The 19,264-nt window shown below is 36.0% G+C and overlaps 3 protein-coding genes across 3 annotated transcripts; 2 read left to right on the forward strand and 1 right to left on the reverse strand.

Moving 5' to 3' along the window:
• The first annotated feature begins 3,708 nt into the window (after window positions 1–3,708).
• On the forward strand, window positions 3,709–8,973 carry FAD3 (fatty acid desaturase 3). The gene is made up of 9 exons (XM_021423762.2): window positions 3,709–3,844; window positions 6,826–7,171; window positions 7,257–7,346; window positions 7,467–7,533; window positions 7,654–7,746; window positions 7,840–8,025; window positions 8,122–8,202; window positions 8,345–8,482; window positions 8,583–8,973. Exons 2-9 carry the CDS (start codon window positions 6,846–6,848, stop codon window positions 8,775–8,777), a joined length of 1,176 nt encoding a protein of 391 aa, XP_021279437.1. The 5' UTR covers window positions 3,709–3,844; window positions 6,826–6,845; the 3' UTR covers window positions 8,778–8,973.
• Window positions 8,974–11,546: 2,573 nt separating this feature from the next.
• Window positions 11,547–13,248, forward strand: LOC110412704 (uncharacterized). Its single transcript, XM_021423316.1, has 2 exons — window positions 11,547–12,705; window positions 12,790–13,248. The coding sequence occupies exons 1-2, from the start codon at window positions 11,748–11,750 to the stop codon at window positions 13,155–13,157; spliced, it is 1,326 nt and encodes a 441-aa protein (XP_021278991.1). The 5' UTR covers window positions 11,547–11,747; the 3' UTR covers window positions 13,158–13,248.
• A 2,295-nt stretch (window positions 13,249–15,543) lies between these two features.
• Window positions 15,544–18,869, reverse strand: LOC110412365 (zinc finger (CCCH-type) family protein). The gene is made up of 2 exons (XM_021422896.2): window positions 18,697–18,869; window positions 15,544–18,168 (listed from the first exon to the last, which is right to left on the reverse strand). The coding sequence occupies exon 2, from the start codon at window positions 18,103–18,105 to the stop codon at window positions 16,015–16,017; it is 2,091 nt and encodes a 696-aa protein (XP_021278571.1). The 5' UTR covers window positions 18,106–18,168; window positions 18,697–18,869; the 3' UTR covers window positions 15,544–16,014.
• Between the last annotated feature and the right edge of the window lie 395 nt (window positions 18,870–19,264).

Below are 19,264 nucleotides of genomic sequence, written 5' to 3' on the forward strand. Positions count from 1 at the left end.
GTCTCTAATGGAAGAACATCCCGACCTACATCAAGCATGGCAGAAGGACTTCTAGGCCTATTACTCCACTTTACAACGAGCCTTGATCAAGAGACTTTTGGTGTGGTCAGGGAGTATCAACTCATGACCATTTTCTGTGAGCAGCTCAGTTTTGCTGCAAAACCTAGAGTGAAACAGCTGGCTGCTGTTGGATTGAAGAACTTGTCTGAAGCTGGAAGGTTACTTGCACCAGCAGACTCAGAACCATTACCTCCCCAAGGCTTCTGTGCTTCTTTGACGTTCTTGTTTTGGAGGGCTTCTCCAGAACCTTCCACTTGTCCCATACACAATGCTCCATGTGAAAACAATAGTCAGCTGTGCTTACTAAATTCCAATTGCATCAGACCCTTGGTTTACCTTCTCCGTGATGAGGATATGAATGTTCAAATTGCTGCAATTGAGGCTCTTTCAACTCTTGTGTTAGATGCTTCTAATGGTTACAAAAGAGCTGTTGATGAGCTCGAAAAGCATGATGTTATTGCATCTGTCATTGAACTTTTTACAGAACTTCGTCCTGGGGTGCTTCAAGAGAGGGCACTTTGGATCATAGAGAGGGCATTGAGAGTGGATGGCCCTGCCCATAAGTACTCACTCAATCAAGCACTGGTTAGGGCTTTGGTAGAAGCCTTTAAGCATGGGAATGCTAAAGCAAAGAGGCTTGCTCAGGATGCTCTTACCAACCTAAAACAGCTATCAGGAGTAAGCGGAAAAGCCTCTAGTCAATCTCGGCCAAGGAGGTAGGTAGCAATGGCAAATACTAATTGTTTTTACTTCTTCTGTGTCAATATTGTATAACGCTATGATGCTTCTATTTTGTACAGCATTCACAGATACCAAATTTTGTATTCGTTACTGTATGAATTCATTATAGATGTTGTGTATTCATCTGGCAAGAAAATTGATTCATAAATTCCTTTTATCTTTTCCCGGCTGGGCAGCATGATTACGTACAGTTTACTCCTGCTTTAGAATTTAGAAATTCTGTAAGAAAAAAAGAAAAAAAAAAAAAGAAGAAGAAAGGTTCTCTTAGCTGATAAGCATACTTTTGAGCACTTGTTGCAAAGTCTTTTACCGACAACTTGCCCCTCAATTGTAGAAAAACAAGTGACATGCCGAAAAAAGAGAAAAACAACTTTGCCCCCAGACAAGTCAGCAGGACTTGTTGTTGATGGACAGGATGAAAAAACTATACGTTATTTCTTTATTTTCACTGATGTCAAAACATTTATCCGACATAATTGCGCATGTGAGTTAGCTTAATCTGATTTATGGGGACATACAACGGCGGTTTTAAAATCATTAAAGCCAAGTGACTTTCCTAAGTTTTCTACAGTCTGCTTCCTTCACATGCCTGATTTAGTAAATGTCTTGGACACTGAAACCCCATTTTCACCGCTATGTTGAATTAATTAGAGCAAAATCGATGCAGCTGATTGAAAAAACAATGTATATGTATATATTCTTTCAGTAGGAAGAGCAGAGTATCACATTGAGAAAACAAATAGAAAGGAAGAGAAAATGTTGTGGCTGGCGACTGACAGCAAATGACTTTTATTATATTTTGATCCATATAATTAATTTTTCTGAAATTTCTTGTCAAGTTTGGGTGAAGGATTTAAACTTCGAATTCACAAAGCATTACATGTTTTTGTCAATAAAGATTTGTTGAAGTTGTTGGTAGTTTTAAACAGTTGTTATATATATATTGATCCAATTGAAAACCTTTTTCTGTAAGCATTAAATCAAATTCACAGATCATTAGCCCTCTAGGTTAAGTTATATATTTGGCATGCAATCCATATGCTGTTTTTCTCCTCAAATATGATTCTATTTATGTGCACTGTCATCCATTATGTTTATTTTCACCCAAAAAACGTGCGATCTCAAAATTAAATCTTTTTAAACAACCTAAAATTCTGGGACTTGGATTCTGAAAATGCTTTATATCAATGGATCCACACTTGCAGGAGAAGATGACTTGCAACATAAACTGTCTAAACTGCCCAAAAAAGGACCAGTTCACTGCCAGCACCAACAAGATGCAGCAAGCACCACCCAGTGACAGATTAACATTGGGCTGCCATACTATCCGGCCTCAAAGCGATTTATGTTTGTTTTCATCAAAGGTACGTTGTCCCTGCCTTCTACTGTTTTAATTTCATAATTTATAAGTATAATTAGATAATAAATCTATGTTTAAAAATTAAAAAAAGAAAAAGAAAATTGATGATATTAAATGATGTTAACCAATTTTTTTCATCATCTATTATTATTTAATTTTAATTTAAAATATTCACCAAGTAACCCACGGTTTACCATAGCAAAATAACGTTTTTCCATTTGAGCAGTCAAAAGTTCTTTGTCCTAAACCTGACAGTTCTATTCAAAGTAGCCCCATTTTATGAGCAAAAAACGTGTTTCCATTGAGCAATCGAAGCTCTTTGTCTTCCACGTACCGACAGTCCCATGCATCCAGCCAAAAAGGGTTTTTGTTATAATCAAACTCTTTGATAATTAAGCTTAGTGGGGAGGGAAAAATTAGGTTTGCACGTTTTCTGGCTTTACAATCATAATGTTTTACAATGGATGATTGTTATAATCAAACTCTTTTGAGTGTTAAGCATAGTGGGGATGATATTTATGTTTGCAACCTTTTTTTTTTTTTGGTTTTTTGCTTGCATTATTGATGTTTTATGATGTTGCATTGTGAGCACCCCAGATCTTGATGTTCATACGTTTGATTTCAAGATGTCAATAGGCAGCATTTACGTTGCTTTGTTTGAATATTGAGCCCACTACGGTCTTGACATTATGCAAGCCGTGTGCATCATAACCACGACTTTGTACCCATTCAAAGAAAAGAAAATAGAAAAGTGGACAAAATGATCAATTGCCGTAAAAACGTGATTAGATTAGATAAGAGAAAATCTCACGTCACATATTTTAAAAAATCAAATAAATAGTTTGTTTCAATCTCAAATCAAATAGATAAAAAGATTTTAAAATATTTATAAACATAAGCGTTATACATCCTATAAGATTAATTCTTTTAAAAAATAAATAAAAAAAAAGATAAAATTAGTTTTTTTTTTTTCAGATATAGACAATTAAATATAACCACCGACCAAACAAAAAATGTTTACAATATGTTTCGCTTATAAAATGCAAATCATAAATAGTGGACAAATTGGTCAAGAAAACAAGTGTTTACAGTCCCCCCCACACTTTTTGCATTCTCAACCGTCAAACTATGAATATTAATAAGCATATTTACGGAACTTATCATGCAGTTTGTACCTAATAATATTATCCAAATTACTTCGCTGATTAATTAAGAAATTAAACTACTGATTAAGTAGCATAGAAAATTAAGAAGAACTCTAAATAAGTAAAGAAAAGAAAGATCTAGAGAAGCCCTTTATTAGCTTTTATAGCAATGAATCAAAATTTTCAAACTACCTTTGCTTTCTTGCCCATGTGTTCATTGTATTTTGACAGTTTACTTCTTACACGTGAAAAAGGGTTTGCATCTAAGAGGAAGGGCAAGTTCAATGGGGATCTCCCCCATTGCCTAGCTTTTTCCAACTAACAACTAAACTTAGCCTAGGTCTAGACTTAGTCCTTTCATATTATATATATTCCTATGTGGATTTAACTTGTTAATTTGCCAAAGCATTTACATCTTCTTTGACAGTATGCTCCCCTTGATCGTCCCCATTGCCTAGTTTTACATAAAAGAAAAGAATAGCCCAAGTTTAGTTTGTAGCATTGAATCAGACTTAAACTTCATTTACAGCTTCTTCAGGTACGCTGCCATTGCATTGCTTTCCCATGTGCATGTTGTTTATTAAAGCATTTAACCCATGCTTTTACATTTAAGAGCAAGGTCTCAAAACCTCCTGCTTAATTGCCCAAGGGACCCTATTTGTTTCCGGACCTTGTAAAGTGGATTCTATATCTTTTCAGCATCTTTGGGCCTCAGTAGGAAACCTCTAAACTATTTTAAATGTATAACATGCAACACGATCTAACCTTACCTCTTCTTCTTCTTCTTCTTTTCCCAGCCCTTTTGCACCGTGCTAAAGCTGGGTAGTGGTCTATAGAATTTGTTCCCTCATTTTCGATAAATTAGAATCCTGACTCTAAAGAATAAGTTTACTTTGTTCACAAGTTATTCTTTCTTTTATTCTTTCATGACCATCATTCGTTTCAAACAATAATTCCCTTTGCTTTAATTAAAATTCCTCCTCTCCAATCTCATCGATAGGCATTTTAATGGACTGTTGACTTATTAATTTGCAATGTAAGTTATTCTTGTGAGATCATTCTTTTCAAACTTTCCAACTCCTTAAATTGAACAGCATTTCCAATCCCCCATTGATTGACAGTTTTTATGTACTTTTGCTGCACCACAAAGTTTAATATAGCATTATACTGACAGGAATGAATTATCTTTGAGAAGATTCAAAAGTCCTACTTTTTCAAAGAAATTCCCCAAAAATCTTCCTTTCTCTTTTATTTCACCCGATCACAACTGCAATGTGAATGTGAAGAGAGTTATGAGTGACTTGTGGCTCAATTCCAACTTCTTTATTTAGATTAGCTAAGTGAACAACTTGGAAACTAAAATTGTAAACAGGTATGATGAATGAATCAAGATTGAATACGATAAGTTAATGACCCTCCCCTCATTTATGCTTATCAAATTCATTAGGCATGAATTTGTTTACTGTTAAGCACATTACTTTCTCGAGGGGGAAAGTGGTTGACACTTAGCCAATGTGTCAAGAAGTATAGCCTATACAGAGGAGTATTTGATCTTTGAAGAAATTGTGAGAAATAACTCTTCTCATAAGTTAAATTCAAAATTAGTTTTCATTATAATTTTAATTGTTTTTAGTCAATTTTTGACATAACTTAACACCAATACGTTTTAATTAATTTTAAATAAATTAAAATAGTTTCACTTTTTTCTATTCCGTCATTTAAATAAAATTTCAAAATTAAATCTCGATTTCTCTCTCTTATCAAATATTGTCTATTTCACTATGCAAAAATGATATTAAAGTATATATTTTACGTTTTTGAGTTTATTGGTTTATTCATGGAATATCAAAATTTAAGGAATTGAAGTTAGTTAGACATATCTGTAAATTAAAATATTATAATACAATGCTTAAAAATTAGTAACATAATGCTTAAAAACTATTCACGTAATATTCAAAAACCAGTTACAAAATGCTTAAAAACTATTAAAATTACTAAATTTCATTTAACAAAATCTATAATTTCAAGTAATACACTATATTCCATTTAACAATATAATCAACGAATACGTCTACTTGACGAATAATACTCAAAATGCTAAAAGGTTTTTCTTTATATATTAAAAACCATTCAAAAATACTTAAAAATACTCAAAGGTTTTTTTAATGTATCAAAAATCACTCCAAAATGTTCAAAATGCTTAACGATTTTTTTTTTCTGATAAAGAATATTTTAGAGATGGATGGTTTGGCGAAATAAACCCAAAAACTTAAAATACATACTTTGATGTCTCTACTCAAAGAATATAAGTCAGTTTGAGACGTAGATTTAAACATATAAATTAATTTCATTAAAAATAAATTTATTTAAAATTAATTTTTTAAATTAAAAATAATTAAAATTATAGATAAGACTATTTTGAAAAATATCTTATATATAAGGAGTGTTTTTGAAAATAACACTTCGTTTAACAGTATAGCCCAAATGCGGACCACGTAGAATCAAATTTGACATGACATCCATCCGCTTCAGTATCTCTGTTTGCTCTGCCGTTCTGCCTCTGTTTCTTTAGTCCCTGTTGTTATTTCCTTTGGTTCTTGCTCTCTCAAGTTCACCACGAGATAATGAAATAGAGTGAATTCAAAACCACAGTTCCACGCAGGCAGGGATGGCGACATTGATTGCTTGCTTTCTCCGAAAGAGGGTTAATTGTGTAACCCTTTTCTCAGCTTTTAAAATACAGCTAAAAGTAAGAAAGAAAATTAAATTGATGCTGCTGGATATCTGATATCTTTCAAAAGGAAAACTTTTTTTCCCTACCAGAACAACGTAAAACTTTTTACAAACGCACGTTGTCTACAGCTTTTAATGAGATCTATGAGGGAAGAGATTGGTCTGTACATAAATATTTATGAGATACAGTAACTCGTTTGAAAATGACAACCATCATAACTCGTTTGGAAAAGACAACCATCATTAAAGAAACGCAGTTTCTCGATTTCCTTTCCTTTCCCTGGTACGCCAAAGCTCTAAGCTTGCGTATGGCCATCATCCAACGTCACGGGTAACCCTAGTTTTATATGGGAACTACTATATGATTTAGAGATGTGAAGATAGATTAGTGCTAATAATGATACAGGAAACAACGTAGAAAAGGAATGGTTCGTGTGATTGGAATATAAGTTTTCTTTCTTTTAACTGCAGAATGATAACTCCGTGCTTTCAAAAGGTTTAGCTTTTTGTTTAGAGAAAACACTCTTTTACTTTTTCCAACTTTTTGTCTTGCACTTTATGGCCGTTTTATACTACAAGGAAACATTAAAATCTTGGGGCAATTTTTTATTTTAGGTGGTTCAAATGGTAAATTTAGAGTTCGACAGCTATATTAATGCTCCAAAGATCAAGTCAAGATAACTTGGGATATCGCTGGCTACTGGTTTCCTGTTGGCTTACCTCCTGCTGCACCTAAATAGTAGTTCTAGCCTTTTGATTTTCTATAAACTCGACTTGGTTTTGCAGACAAGGGTGGGGAACTCAGAATGAGCCCTTCAATGCAAGATACATCAATCGGAACAATGGAGAGGAAAGGAGATTATGTTAATGGGGTTAACGGAATCAATGACCAAGGTGATTTTGATCCGAGTGCTCCTCCTCCATTCAGGATTGCTGATATCCGAGCCGCCATCCCGAGGCACTGTTGGGTCAAAAATCCTTGGAGGTCGATCAGTTATGTTTTCAGGGATGTCAGTGTGGTTTTTGCTTTAGGAGCAGCAGCAGTCTACTGGAATAGTTGGTTCTTTTGGCCACTCTACTGGGTTGCACAGGGAACAATGTTTTGGGCTATCTTTGTCCTCGGACATGATTGGTAATCCTTTTTATACTTTATCGTCTATGTTTTCAGCATTGGTTTATATTTCAGAGTTAAATCCATTTGGTTTTGGATTGTGCAGTGGCCACGGAAGCTTTTCGGACGATCCCATTCTTAACAGTGTAGTGGGACATATCTTACATTCTTCAATACTTGTTCCTTACCATGGATGGTAAGTTGGGCAACATTTGCTCAGTGCTTTGTATACTTGGAATCCATAACTTCATTTGAAAATCTTGCAGGAGAATCTAGTAACATGCAATTCCATAACTTCATTTGAAAAATCTTGCAGGAGAATAAGCCATAGAACTCATCATCAGAACCATGGAAATGTGGAGAAGGATGAGTCATGGGTTCCGGTGAAACATTCTCTACTTTTTTGCTTCTGTTCCGTGCAAAAGTTTGTGTGTTTGTTTCAAGGTCTCTTTACAAGGATAACATTCGAAACTGACCCTTCACGCTCTCTTTTTTAATCTCAGCTCCCTGAGAATATTTACAAGAATTTAGACATCAGCACGCGATTTCTGAGATTCACTGTCCCCTTCCCCCTTTTTGCATACCCTCTATATTTGGTGAGAAAGCTTGTTTTGATTGAATTTATATGAAAAAATTAACATTGTGCCATAAGGAGTTGAATTCCCTATCTTTGCCCTGTTTCATTACAGTGGTATAGAAGTCCAGGCAAGGAAGGATCTCACTTCAACCCTTACAGCAACTTGTTCACCCCTCGAGAGAGGAAGCTTGTAATGACTTCAACCGCTTGTTGGACTGTGATGGTTATTTTGCTTGCCTATTTATCCTCTGCAATAGGTCCAGCCCAGATGTTTAAGCTCTATGGTGTTCCCTACTCAGTAGGTCTACCTTACTCCTCATGTTTCTAGATTTATAAGTATGGAATTGCTCTGATAGTAATTTACCATATTTGGAAATGGTCTACCATTTCGTAGATTTTCGTGGTATGGCTGGACTTAGTGACCTACCTACATCACCATGGTCATGAGCAGAAACTTCCTTGGTACCGTGGCAAGGTGAGGGCATAGCCTACCTAAATACACTTCAATTCACTTTGAATGCTGCATTCGGCTGTAAAATTTTCTTCAACTTGGCAGGGGATTTTACCACCCAATGCAAAAGAATTCATTACTCAGGGTTTTGTTCTGTACCTGACAGGAATGGAGTTACCTCAGAGGAGGGCTCACAACAGTTGACAGGGATTATGGTTTATTCAACAATATCCACCATGACATTGGCACCCATGTCATCCACCATCTCTTCCCTCAAATCCCTCATTATCACTTGGTAGAAGCGGTATGTTCTTTATTAATTTCATCAAACAGAACGATTAAACAAGACAAAGTCTTTCATCTGTTTGAGTTGATCCTAATGGTTCGATGCTTTTGGCTTGCAGACGAAAGCTGCTAAAGCAGTGATTGGAAAATACCATCGGGAGCCAAAGAAATCTGGGCCTATTCCATTTCACTTAATAAAGGATCTAGTCACAAGCCTTAGACAAGATCATTATGTTAGCAACACTGGGGATATAGTATTCTATCAGACTGATCCACAGCTGTTTCAGTTACTTTCCCCTGGCAAATCTGGATGATACTTCTAGGACATAGCTGAAGAAGGATTGTTATTGTTCTTTCAGCTATTTCAGCACCAAATTACATGTGGCACAATTAAGACTTGGAGCTTTGTTCTTATCATTTCCAATAAATTTAACATTCTCAGTTTGCAACACAATCATTTCCAATAATTGTAATAATATTGAATACTTTATAGATTAATATTACAAAATTTCATATATTCATTATATTAATAAGATTTATTCGAGATGAAAATAAAAAATTCTAATTACATCAAATGACTTTTATTAAAATATTTATAATATTTATTAATTGTAAATAAGAATTTTAATTGCATTGAATGATTTTTATTAAAATTATTTTTTATTATAAATATTCATAAGATTTATCCAATTTGATAAGAATTTTAATTGTGTTGAAAGACTTTTCTTAGAAAATAATTTTCCAATCTTAAATAATATTAAATAATTTATAAATTAATATTATAAAATTTCAATTATTTAACCATAAAACTTTATATTAAAATTAAAAAAACTCTTTTTCGTTTATTACATTCAATCAAGATCGTAAGTTTTTATTTTGAATTAAATAAGTTTTTAGAATCAATTAGTAATTTAATCAAAATATCACTTATTTATATTACTTGACGTTGATATTGGCATATCATTATAAATGATAATCAAATACTGTCAAAGTAAATGCTTCCTTTCCTTTCTTTTCTTTTCTTTTCTTCTTGAATCTCCCTCTACCCAGGCTCTAGCATAAAGAACCTTGAGAATAATCTAAAACTTCATGTGATGGGTCAATTGCCAAATTATTCAATGCAATGTTCCTATGACCTAATTAGTTGTCTATGTATCAATTAGCTTACCGTGCACTTCCAACTGTAGAACTGTTCGGATAGTAATTTAGTATATATTTGGAAATGATGTACCATTTCGTAGATTTGCTTGGTATGGCTGGATTGAGTGACCTACCTACATCACCATGGCCGTGAGCAGAAACTTCGCTGGTAATATACACTTGAATTCACTTTGAATGCTGCAGTGGGCGGTACAATTTTCTTCAACTTGACTGGGGATTTTGCCATCCAATGCAAATGAATTAATCACTCAGGTTTTTGTTCTGCATTTGACAGGAATGGGGGAGGGCTTACAACAGTTGACAGGGATTATGGTTTATTCAACAATACCAATGTCATCCATCATCTCTTCCCTCAAATCCCGCATCTGTTTCGGTTACTTTCCTCATTGAATATAAATCGATAATATTAGTAAGTTTTTCTTTTCCTTTCTCGGCTTGCCTCATTCCAATGATGGGCTGGTCCCTGTACCCTGAAGAAAAGCGGCCCAAAATAGACGTAGGTCAATGCAGCCCGACCCAAAATAAACAAAAACTTGAGCCCGTGGCTTTGGCTTGACGGCTCACATCGAACAGGCAGCAGCTAGTGAGAGCGTTTAAGTTATTGTAATTAACCACATCTAAATTAATTTTTTTTTAAAAAAAACAAATCGCAGACTCAAACAAGGAATGTGTTAAGGTCGGCGCCCATGTGCCCCATCTAGTCCCATTCCTGAAAATTTGAAATTCCAAAGAGAGAAAAAGCAACAGATTTGGGTCTGAAGCAGTGGCCAAAGTTTGAAAGGCCGACATTGTAGTCGGGAAAGTCAGCATCTTCGGCTCCAAACCCCAAAGAATGTCCACAGCCCCACACTCCTGACTCACTGTCTCGCTTTCCCATTTGTCTCCCACCCCCACCTCCATGGCTCAACCTCTCCGTTAAAAAATATTCATATTTTCTTTAAGTTCTCTCTGATTAATTATTCATAAATTTCTTACTTTTTATAATTAATCCAGCTGTCGTGCATTTTATTATATGACTTATCAAATTATAAATTATACATAGGTTACTTTTTAAGTCTCAATACATTAAAATACAAATCAAAAATCTAAATACTACTTTTATTTTTTATTAATAGCTTTTACTAGACGTATGTGAATAATTTAATATATAAATATCATAATTATAATAATAAAATAATAAATTAATAGATCATGATTTATTCAATCCACAATTAATTAGCATTTAATAGCATAAAAACATAAAATATATGTAAGTAAATTGTACTCTCGTGAAAAATACTAAAATTATATAAATTTTTATATCTAAAATAAATTTTCTTTATAGAATATAATATATTATAATCAAGTGAATCTTAATTAATAAATTTTGAGATCATAAAAAGAGAAAGAAGAAAACATATTAATCTTGAAAACAAAAATATTTATAGTAGAAATTAAAAATTAATTTAAATTATTAACCAATTAAATTATAAATAATAATAGAGTAAAATTAATTAATTTAAAATAATTATATATATAGAAGGAACATAGATACTTAGGCCATCAACCAACTTTAAACCATGCGTACCCTCCTGATGAATACACAGCCCATGCTTCCAGCTATGAACAATTTATTTTAATAGAGAGTTCAAGATTAATAGAAAATAGATAAATAAAAATTAATGAATATTTGATTAATTTAATAAAAATGGAAAAAAAATAAATTAATAAATTATGAAATAAGTATTTGATTAGATATTGATAAGAGATACTAATAGTAAACAAATTCCCCCAGGCGCAAGGAGAAGGCTAACCAGCCCCATTATAATGCAAAGACAAGTAGACAAGAAAATGATAAGAAAATAGACTCCTCATAGCGCGTGCAAACATATTCCTGAAATGGCTACCAGCTTTGCCCAATCCCTATCCTCCCCCTACTTTCAAATGCAAATCCCGCCATCTCTCTCTCTTTCTAACTACCCTTTTCCCCTCTTTCACCATCACCCTCCCAGGCATTCAAATTTTTATGCTTTTGGGGTCCTTTGGAATCCATTCCTTTTTGCAAAGTTGTAAGCTGAAGTTACTCACAGAACCCATTTCTTGCACTATTTTTCCTGTGGTTGTTTTGCTTCCTTTTTGCCAACATGAAGTTGTTATCTTCTTCTCCTTCCATTTCTTCTTCTTCTTCAACTGTCTCTTTTGATCCCAAACTGTGCACTTCAAAGAGTGCATCTGCTGGTTGCCTTGCAGGGATCCTACGTCGAATTCTTTGCTCTCGGAGTCTCCCAACACACCCTTCTGATCACATTACTGAGGCTAATTCGGTGGCTAGTTACAAGAACCAACAATTCAATGCTGCGGACAAGGTTGATGCTTCCAAGGTCACTCCAGGGATTGTAGCAAGACTAATGGGCTTGGATTCCTTGCCTGAAATCAGCTTACTTAAGACACGAGTAAATCCAAATTCAATTACAAGAAGCCGGTCTATGAATTCAGCAGATTATAAGCAAGATACTGATTCAATCCATGCCAAGCATAGAAGAGTAAACTCTACATTGTCGTTCCGCGATATGCCTCCCTACTTCGAGCTTGGAAATGAAGAATATTTTGTGCTCAGCTTCGAGAAGGAAAGTGAAAGGGAAGAGCTACGATCCAAGCGAAGAAAATGTAGAGGGGGGAGTGGAGAATTGAAGCAAAGAAAAGAAGAGAAACATAAGGAGAAGGAAAACAGAGTGGAGAAGGTAAAAGAGGAACAGAATAAGGGAAATCAGCAAGAGGCTAGCAAAAGGGTATTAAATGTGTTGAATGAGGAAAAGCTGAACAGAAGAATTGTTGATAAGCTTAATCAGGAAGTAGCCAACTGCAACGAAGTTAATGGTGTCCACTTGGAGAAGCCAATTGTCAGCATTAGGGGTCCAGAGTGCTCAAAACTTGTGGACAAGAAAGGAGTGCCTGATGGAGCAAAATTGAGGAAGAAAAAGAAGAAAACACTGCATCGTGTAGCTGAAAATGTAGAGACTGAATGTAGCTCAGAAGATTCCAGCCCGGTTTCTGTTCTTGATTTTGACCAATTCATCATTGATCATGATGTTCCTACATCAGGTTGGTTGCTCCCAATTCTGTTCATCACTTAATAGAAAGTTATTTTATTCACCCTTTAAACTGAATGTGAATTGTTTGTAACAGAGGAAGATTCAAAAGCAGATGGGTCTAACTCAAGAAGGATATTATCACCAGACCTGGAAAATTATGGGTGCAAATCTCCTAGCAATGATGGTAATATGATGGAAAATGAGCTAAGGGTAAAAAATGTTGAAGGCAAAAGTTTGGGGTCAAGGAGAAAAGATTGCCACAGTGAGATAAACTTGGAATGTTGGGATGCAATTTGCAGGATGACTGAAGCTGAGGTGGCTAAATCAAGTTGGTCATGCTCAAAGAATGAAGATCTTGAAGATATTACTGCAGATTTTGGGTCAAAAATTCTAGACCAATTGTTAGATGAGCTGGTAATTTTAACCTTTGGGATCTCTCCCATGAAGAATTTGAACTTGTAAAAGTATAGCAGTAAAGCCCCTTTGCAAATTTTGTCATTGCAGAAACCTATAGTCAAAGATAAATAGTACTTCCAGTATCTAATTTCAAAATGTTTTCTGTCAAGTCTTGCTCCCCTTTATCAACTAAATATAGTTTAAAATTTAAATTCTTTTAAATTAAAGGATTATGTAGCTTCAGTTAAGGATGTGGCTGGATTTTTTTTCTTCACCATACTCTTGCCTGTATAACAAGCAAGACCTGTCAAGTGGAGAAAACTGGATTACCATCGCTGTAGTTCTGGCTGTCTTCTGGACCAAAAAGTTTAAGATGTGGCTGACAGCAAAAACCTCATTCTAATTTCCTGACAATAATAATTAATGCTAATAAATTAGTTGGAAGTTGTCAAAATCCTTGAGTGGATAAAGTGAATAGGTTGAGGTGGGTAAAAATGGGAAAAAGAAAAGATTCATGTACTAGAAGAACCTTCACTGCTCTAGAAAGGACAAGAAGAATCTAAATTCCAGCCAAACCATGTGCTATCTTCAACAATTTATGAATCTTCATTCATGGTACAATCATCCAATGAATATCTTCATGGGAAACTCAAATATAATAAAAGATGGACAAAATTCATGATTGGAACACTACAAGGACCACAATGGGGCTTGCCTAATTGATCTTTGCTTGCAAATTTCATTATAAAACTAGGTTAGCTACTAAGTCATTTAATAATGAATACTTGTACAGATCGTTATTCACTTTTTTTTTTTATCTTTAAGGTATCAAGAATGAAATATTTTGATCTCAAATTATAGAACAAAGTGTAGCTATTTTGTTAACCTAGTCTCACGTAGGAACCAGAGACAATATCTTAATTGGATCTGCAGAAAGTCTTCTTTGTTTATTCAAGCTCTCCTCCTTGTGAAGCAAGCCATTAAGCAACACATTCAATCAGGATACCAAGTCAGACTTTGATTTGTCCTTTGTTGAATATTTCCATACGGCAAACTTGAAAGCAATGCTCTATTGTTTTCTTTTAAATTGAAAATTTTGTCCTGATCAATGCCTAGTGTCACGTTACACACCAATTAAAATGGTGGGAGTTCCTTTCAAAGACTATGACATTTTCGATGTGAGATTTTGTTTTTGATGTGGGATTATGTAACTCAACTTGCTGAGAGCATTATCTCGATGATGTGGGATTCACGTCTACGCAAGAACTGTGACATCCTTTTCCATTTCAACAAAATACCTATTATCGGCACATTGCTAATATTTAGAATCTATTTTGATACCAATTATCACACAATTATTACGGTCCACACTAACCCTTATGAGGTATTGTCCGCTTTAGTTTGTTGACCTCACGATTTATCTTACAAAAACCGTCTCACAAATTAAGGATAATGTAAACCCTTATATTTTCTATATCACTCTAATACATATAACTGATATGAAATTTATGGCTTTCTTTTAAAACTACGACATTCTTCTTTATTTTCAACTGATACTTTCTCTTTAGAATCATGATATCTTTTTTTAATTATCGTAAAAAGTTTCTTTTCGATGTAAAACTTTATAATTCAATATGCTGAAAACATTTTTTTGATAATGTAAAATTTACGTCTATGTGAGGACTATGACACTAAAATCTCCCACAACAAGATAAAACAATCCCAAGACAAGCAAACAACATCGGCGGCAGAAGTTTAGTCCAAGGAGTGGCCTAACCTGGATGAAGATATAATTTACAATTTCTGTTTCTGCATCTCCAAGAAACCTTATTGAACATTCACAACAACATTCTTGTCTTTTGCTGATAAGAAGCAAAAAAAAAATTCGTTGGTTCATTGTCTAAAATGACAAGCCTTGAAACTGTGGTTCATTCTTCCAGGCTTCTAGTGCCCATCCCACTGCCAAGTTTACCCAATAAGAAAAGTTAATCTAAAGACACAAATAAGCTAACACTAGCAGGACTACCTTTTTGTTAGTGCTCAACAATCACATCCACTTAGAATCATGGAACCAATGAGCCTTCACCTTTTGAATGCCGAAAGTCAGATGCAGCATTCAAAAAAGTTGATAGGTAAATGACACTGTAAAGAGATAAAAAGAAGGATTACAGTGGGGAATCACATCAAAAGATCCATCCATTCTTGTGCTTTGCGTAAAGATGTTGAACTCTTGAGGCTTATGGTATTTAAAAGAGTGCAGAAGCTGGATGTTAACATCCATATTTCCATTTCTTCCCAGCTAGAAATAGAATGTTGGGTTTAATTTGCATTCCAGCTCTCTGGTGGTAACGAGCAATGGAAAGAATAAAAAAAGCCATCTGCTTTTTCCGATTACAGTATAGAAAAGCGTTATGATTCGATCAAAATCAGAACAGGTAAGCGAACGAGCAAGTTTTCACTGAAAAAATATATATATTAATCAAATAAATGCGATAGTTTCTCGTACATAAAATGTGTACAACCCCCACCAATTGACAATAAACCAAAAAATTAGTACGGCTGCTTCCATTTGCTAATTGAAATGAACGTAACTCTGGAAATTTGACTAGTTGAACATCCGCCTTGCTACCCTCACCGCAAATCATGTTTCTACTTGGATGTACATGGAACTCTCATCCAACACAAAAACCAAATCTAGTAACTAAAAAGAATAACAGATATTATTCTTCGGACCTAAGAGCAGTGTTAGCAGATATCTTTCCTTCTGCTCACCTTGGGTTCTCCTAAGGGGGCAATCAATTTTCCCCTTCCCCATTTCATTCCAATTACAAATGATGAATATTGATAAAAATTCAAAAAATGGCGGAAAACAAGAACTAGTTAAAGGTTAACGGAGGAGCTAATGGTGGGGCTAGCTTTGCTTTTAGGCCACCATCTGCTCCTGCTCCATGTACAATTGCTCCACCCAGGCAGGGAGCATCTCAGCACCCCCAGAGTTAAGATGACACTGCTGCTGCTGCTGCTCCTCGTCAAAGCCCAATTGCCCAGCAGAAGGGGTGTCCTTCACCAAAGACTGGACCCAAGACACATCTGGCTCATCAGCAGTTGGCAACATTGAGGGTGCTGCATTTGCCAAATTGCTCCCACTGCTTCGGAACCCAAAAGAAGCAGATTTTCTTAGTTTACTTAGCTCTTCTCCCTGTATACCCCAGTCTAATTTGCCATCAGGGGAACCCCAATCTGAAAGGTTAGAATGCATTGCACTTGCTGAAGAAGTTGGTGAAGAAAACCCTGAATGACGATTTACAGCAGTACGATCAATAAAGCTCTGGCTCCGCTTTGCAAAGGCAGCTGACCTTGAACTTAAAACTGCTGCTGCAGTGGGCCCAGATGATGCATCAATCCCAAAGGATGGAGATGCCCTCACAGGAGAGGATGCTAGGTTGGTTGGGTAGCTAGCACGAAGCTGCTGGTTTATATTCTGGCGCATCTGAACTCCAGTGGGAGACTGCAGCTGAGGAGCTGTGGCATCGAGAGAGATTCCTTGTAATTGCGGCAAAATAGTAGCATCAAGAGATCCAAAAATATCTTCAAGGTTAGTGGGCTTCACCCCTCCAAACCTATTTAATTCCCCAGTTCGATCACCAGAGGCAGAAAAAGCTGAGGCAGAAGACAAGGGATTCTTCCAACTGGTTGGGGAGGAAAGACCAGATATCTCATCAATTAGCTGCTGCTGCTGGCGGCGACGATGGCTTTCCAGCCCAAGTAGTTCCATGTCTAAATCCATATCCCTAGCACTTAGTGCAGTTTTCAACCTACTTCCAGGAAGCTGCAAGGTAGGAGGTATGATGTTTGACTGGGTTGGCCACATCGCTCCACCCATAGGAGAAGAGGTACCAGTAGGAGTCAAGGGTGGTGTCGATGTTGGAGGTATCATAACAGATGTAGAGCCAAGAGCAAGTGGGCTCATTGAACCCATGTCCAGAGAGGAACCAGTAGCTGCATATGATCTAGGGGAAGGTACTGCCGAACCTGTTGAAGCATACAAGGGACGAAGCTCCTCTGGCTTGTGGGCAAAGAAACAGACCCTCCTGCTACAATTAGTCTCGTCCTTGCAGAGACGAGTTCGATACTGGGCAGGATGAAGCCAGCACTCAAATATACCATGTGCATACTCACAGTTATCACCCTGCCTGCATGATCCCTTACGAAACTCAGGGCAAGGAACACAGCTATAATGGTATTTCCTAGGGTCACGCCTCCTCGCATTCTCCCCAGGATGAACAAAGGGGCACTCAGTCCAGTCATGAGAGTAAGCCCTTGAGCAAGGCTTGACCTTGAAAGTATACATCCTAAACTCATCTGTCCCATATATCCCATTCTTAATGTCTGGAAGAGTAAGATCAACAGGATACTCTTTCTTCTCAGTTCCATCTTTCAAAACCCGGGCTATTGAGTTATCTTGCTGCTCTTGCCCTTCCATTTCATTTCCATTTTGAGCAGGCAAAGCCTCCATTTCACCAACACTACCACTTCCTCTCAACAAAGCTTCCAACATCTTCTTCCTCAAGCTGAAAGCTGAATTACAAGCTGGTGTAATCAACTCACCAGGCCGGTTTCCATTAGCATCAACAGAATTGATATCAGCAGAGGCATCAAGCAAGATCTTGACAACCTCAGCTGAATCAAAGGAGCCACCAGCAGCAGCACAGTGGAGAGCCGTGGCCCCATCTGAACCACAAGCCCTGTTAACATCCACACAGCCACTTCCAATAATATAATTGACTACATCCTTGCTCCCGAACATGCAAGCAATTAAAAGGGGTGTTCTTTCTTCAAACCCCATCTTCTTTGAGCCTATTCTCCTTCCATACCACAGGCTTGGCTCATCAATATCATGACCCTCTTCCTCAATAGCACTCTTAAAGCCAATCAGATCATTTGAAGCCGAGAACTCGAGCAAAACAGAGAACTTTTGAGGAAGCATATCTTCTTTATGAGACTCACCCTCCATCACAAAACCAGTTTGAGTTGGTTTCCTTTTTGAACCACTGCACAAGGAAATTTCTCTTCTTTCCTACAAAATTGAAAACACGGGGAAAAATCATTCACCAACTCATCGAATAATTTTAGAGCCTAAAATGGACATAAAAAGCGACAAAGAGGGATAGGACTATAAAACCCCACAATTCAAGAATTCAACACAAAATGAAGAGAAAGACACCAAAAATTGTTCCTTAAATCATTCAATTTTTACAGATAAAGTTCCAATCTTTAAAACCAACCACTAAATTCATAACAAATAAACTTATCTAAGAATAAAAACCACGACTTAAAGTTTTAACCGAATAAGAAACAGAAAATCAGTTTAAAAAAAAAACAAAAACCTCAACAAAAACGAACTACATATAAAAACACACCAGCCAAATTTCCGAACGTAGTACACGTTAAAAGGAAGAAAGACTAACTACTCCCCACACAACAAAAACACTTCATAAAGTTTCATTCTTTTCACACATTTTCTCACCTGCCAAACAGAACACAAACAAGGCACCAGCATAAGGAAAAAAGAACCAAAAGGAAAAAAAAAAAAGAAATACCATACCTTTGAAACACAAATATGAGAACTGGAGAAGAAACCCAGAATGTCTCTTTAACAAAAAAAACCAACCTCTGCGTTTTTTAACTTCAAACCCGAGTTTAAAAGAGAGAGAAAGAAACAGAAATGGAAAAGCGAGACCTTTTGGTTTTGGGTTTTTTTGTCCTTTTTTAGTATTTTAAATATTATATTTTTAAAGAGTCAAAAGGAGTGAGCCTATGGCTCCTTCCTTTCCTTTTCCCTCTAAAAAAAAGTTAGAGACCCCAAAGAAAAAACTCAAATTCAAATGCAAATGCAGATGAAATGCAAATTAAACTTTAATTCCTTTTATTTTTCCATTTTTACTTTTATGGGATTTCGTTCATTGGGAGTGGGGTCCACGGGAGGAGCTCTTAATATCTAACCTACAACGACTCAAGAAACGCCACGTGTCGATAGTTCTTTTGGTTTTTAATTTTATTTTTCTGTGTGTGGAAACGGCCACTCGATTTTGGAGAATCCGGATTTGTCACGCATTACGCGTTTCTTTGGCTCTTGGCGGATGACGTGGACCTCCCTGCACCGTCAGCAATGT

The sequence above is a fragment of the Theobroma umbraticum genome, unplaced genomic scaffold (genome assembly GCF_002168275.2).
Source record: "Theobroma umbraticum cultivar Fairchild unplaced genomic scaffold, ASM216827v3 scaffold_95.0, whole genome shotgun sequence".
Taxonomy (NCBI): Eukaryota; Viridiplantae; Streptophyta; class Magnoliopsida; order Malvales; family Malvaceae; genus Theobroma; species Theobroma umbraticum.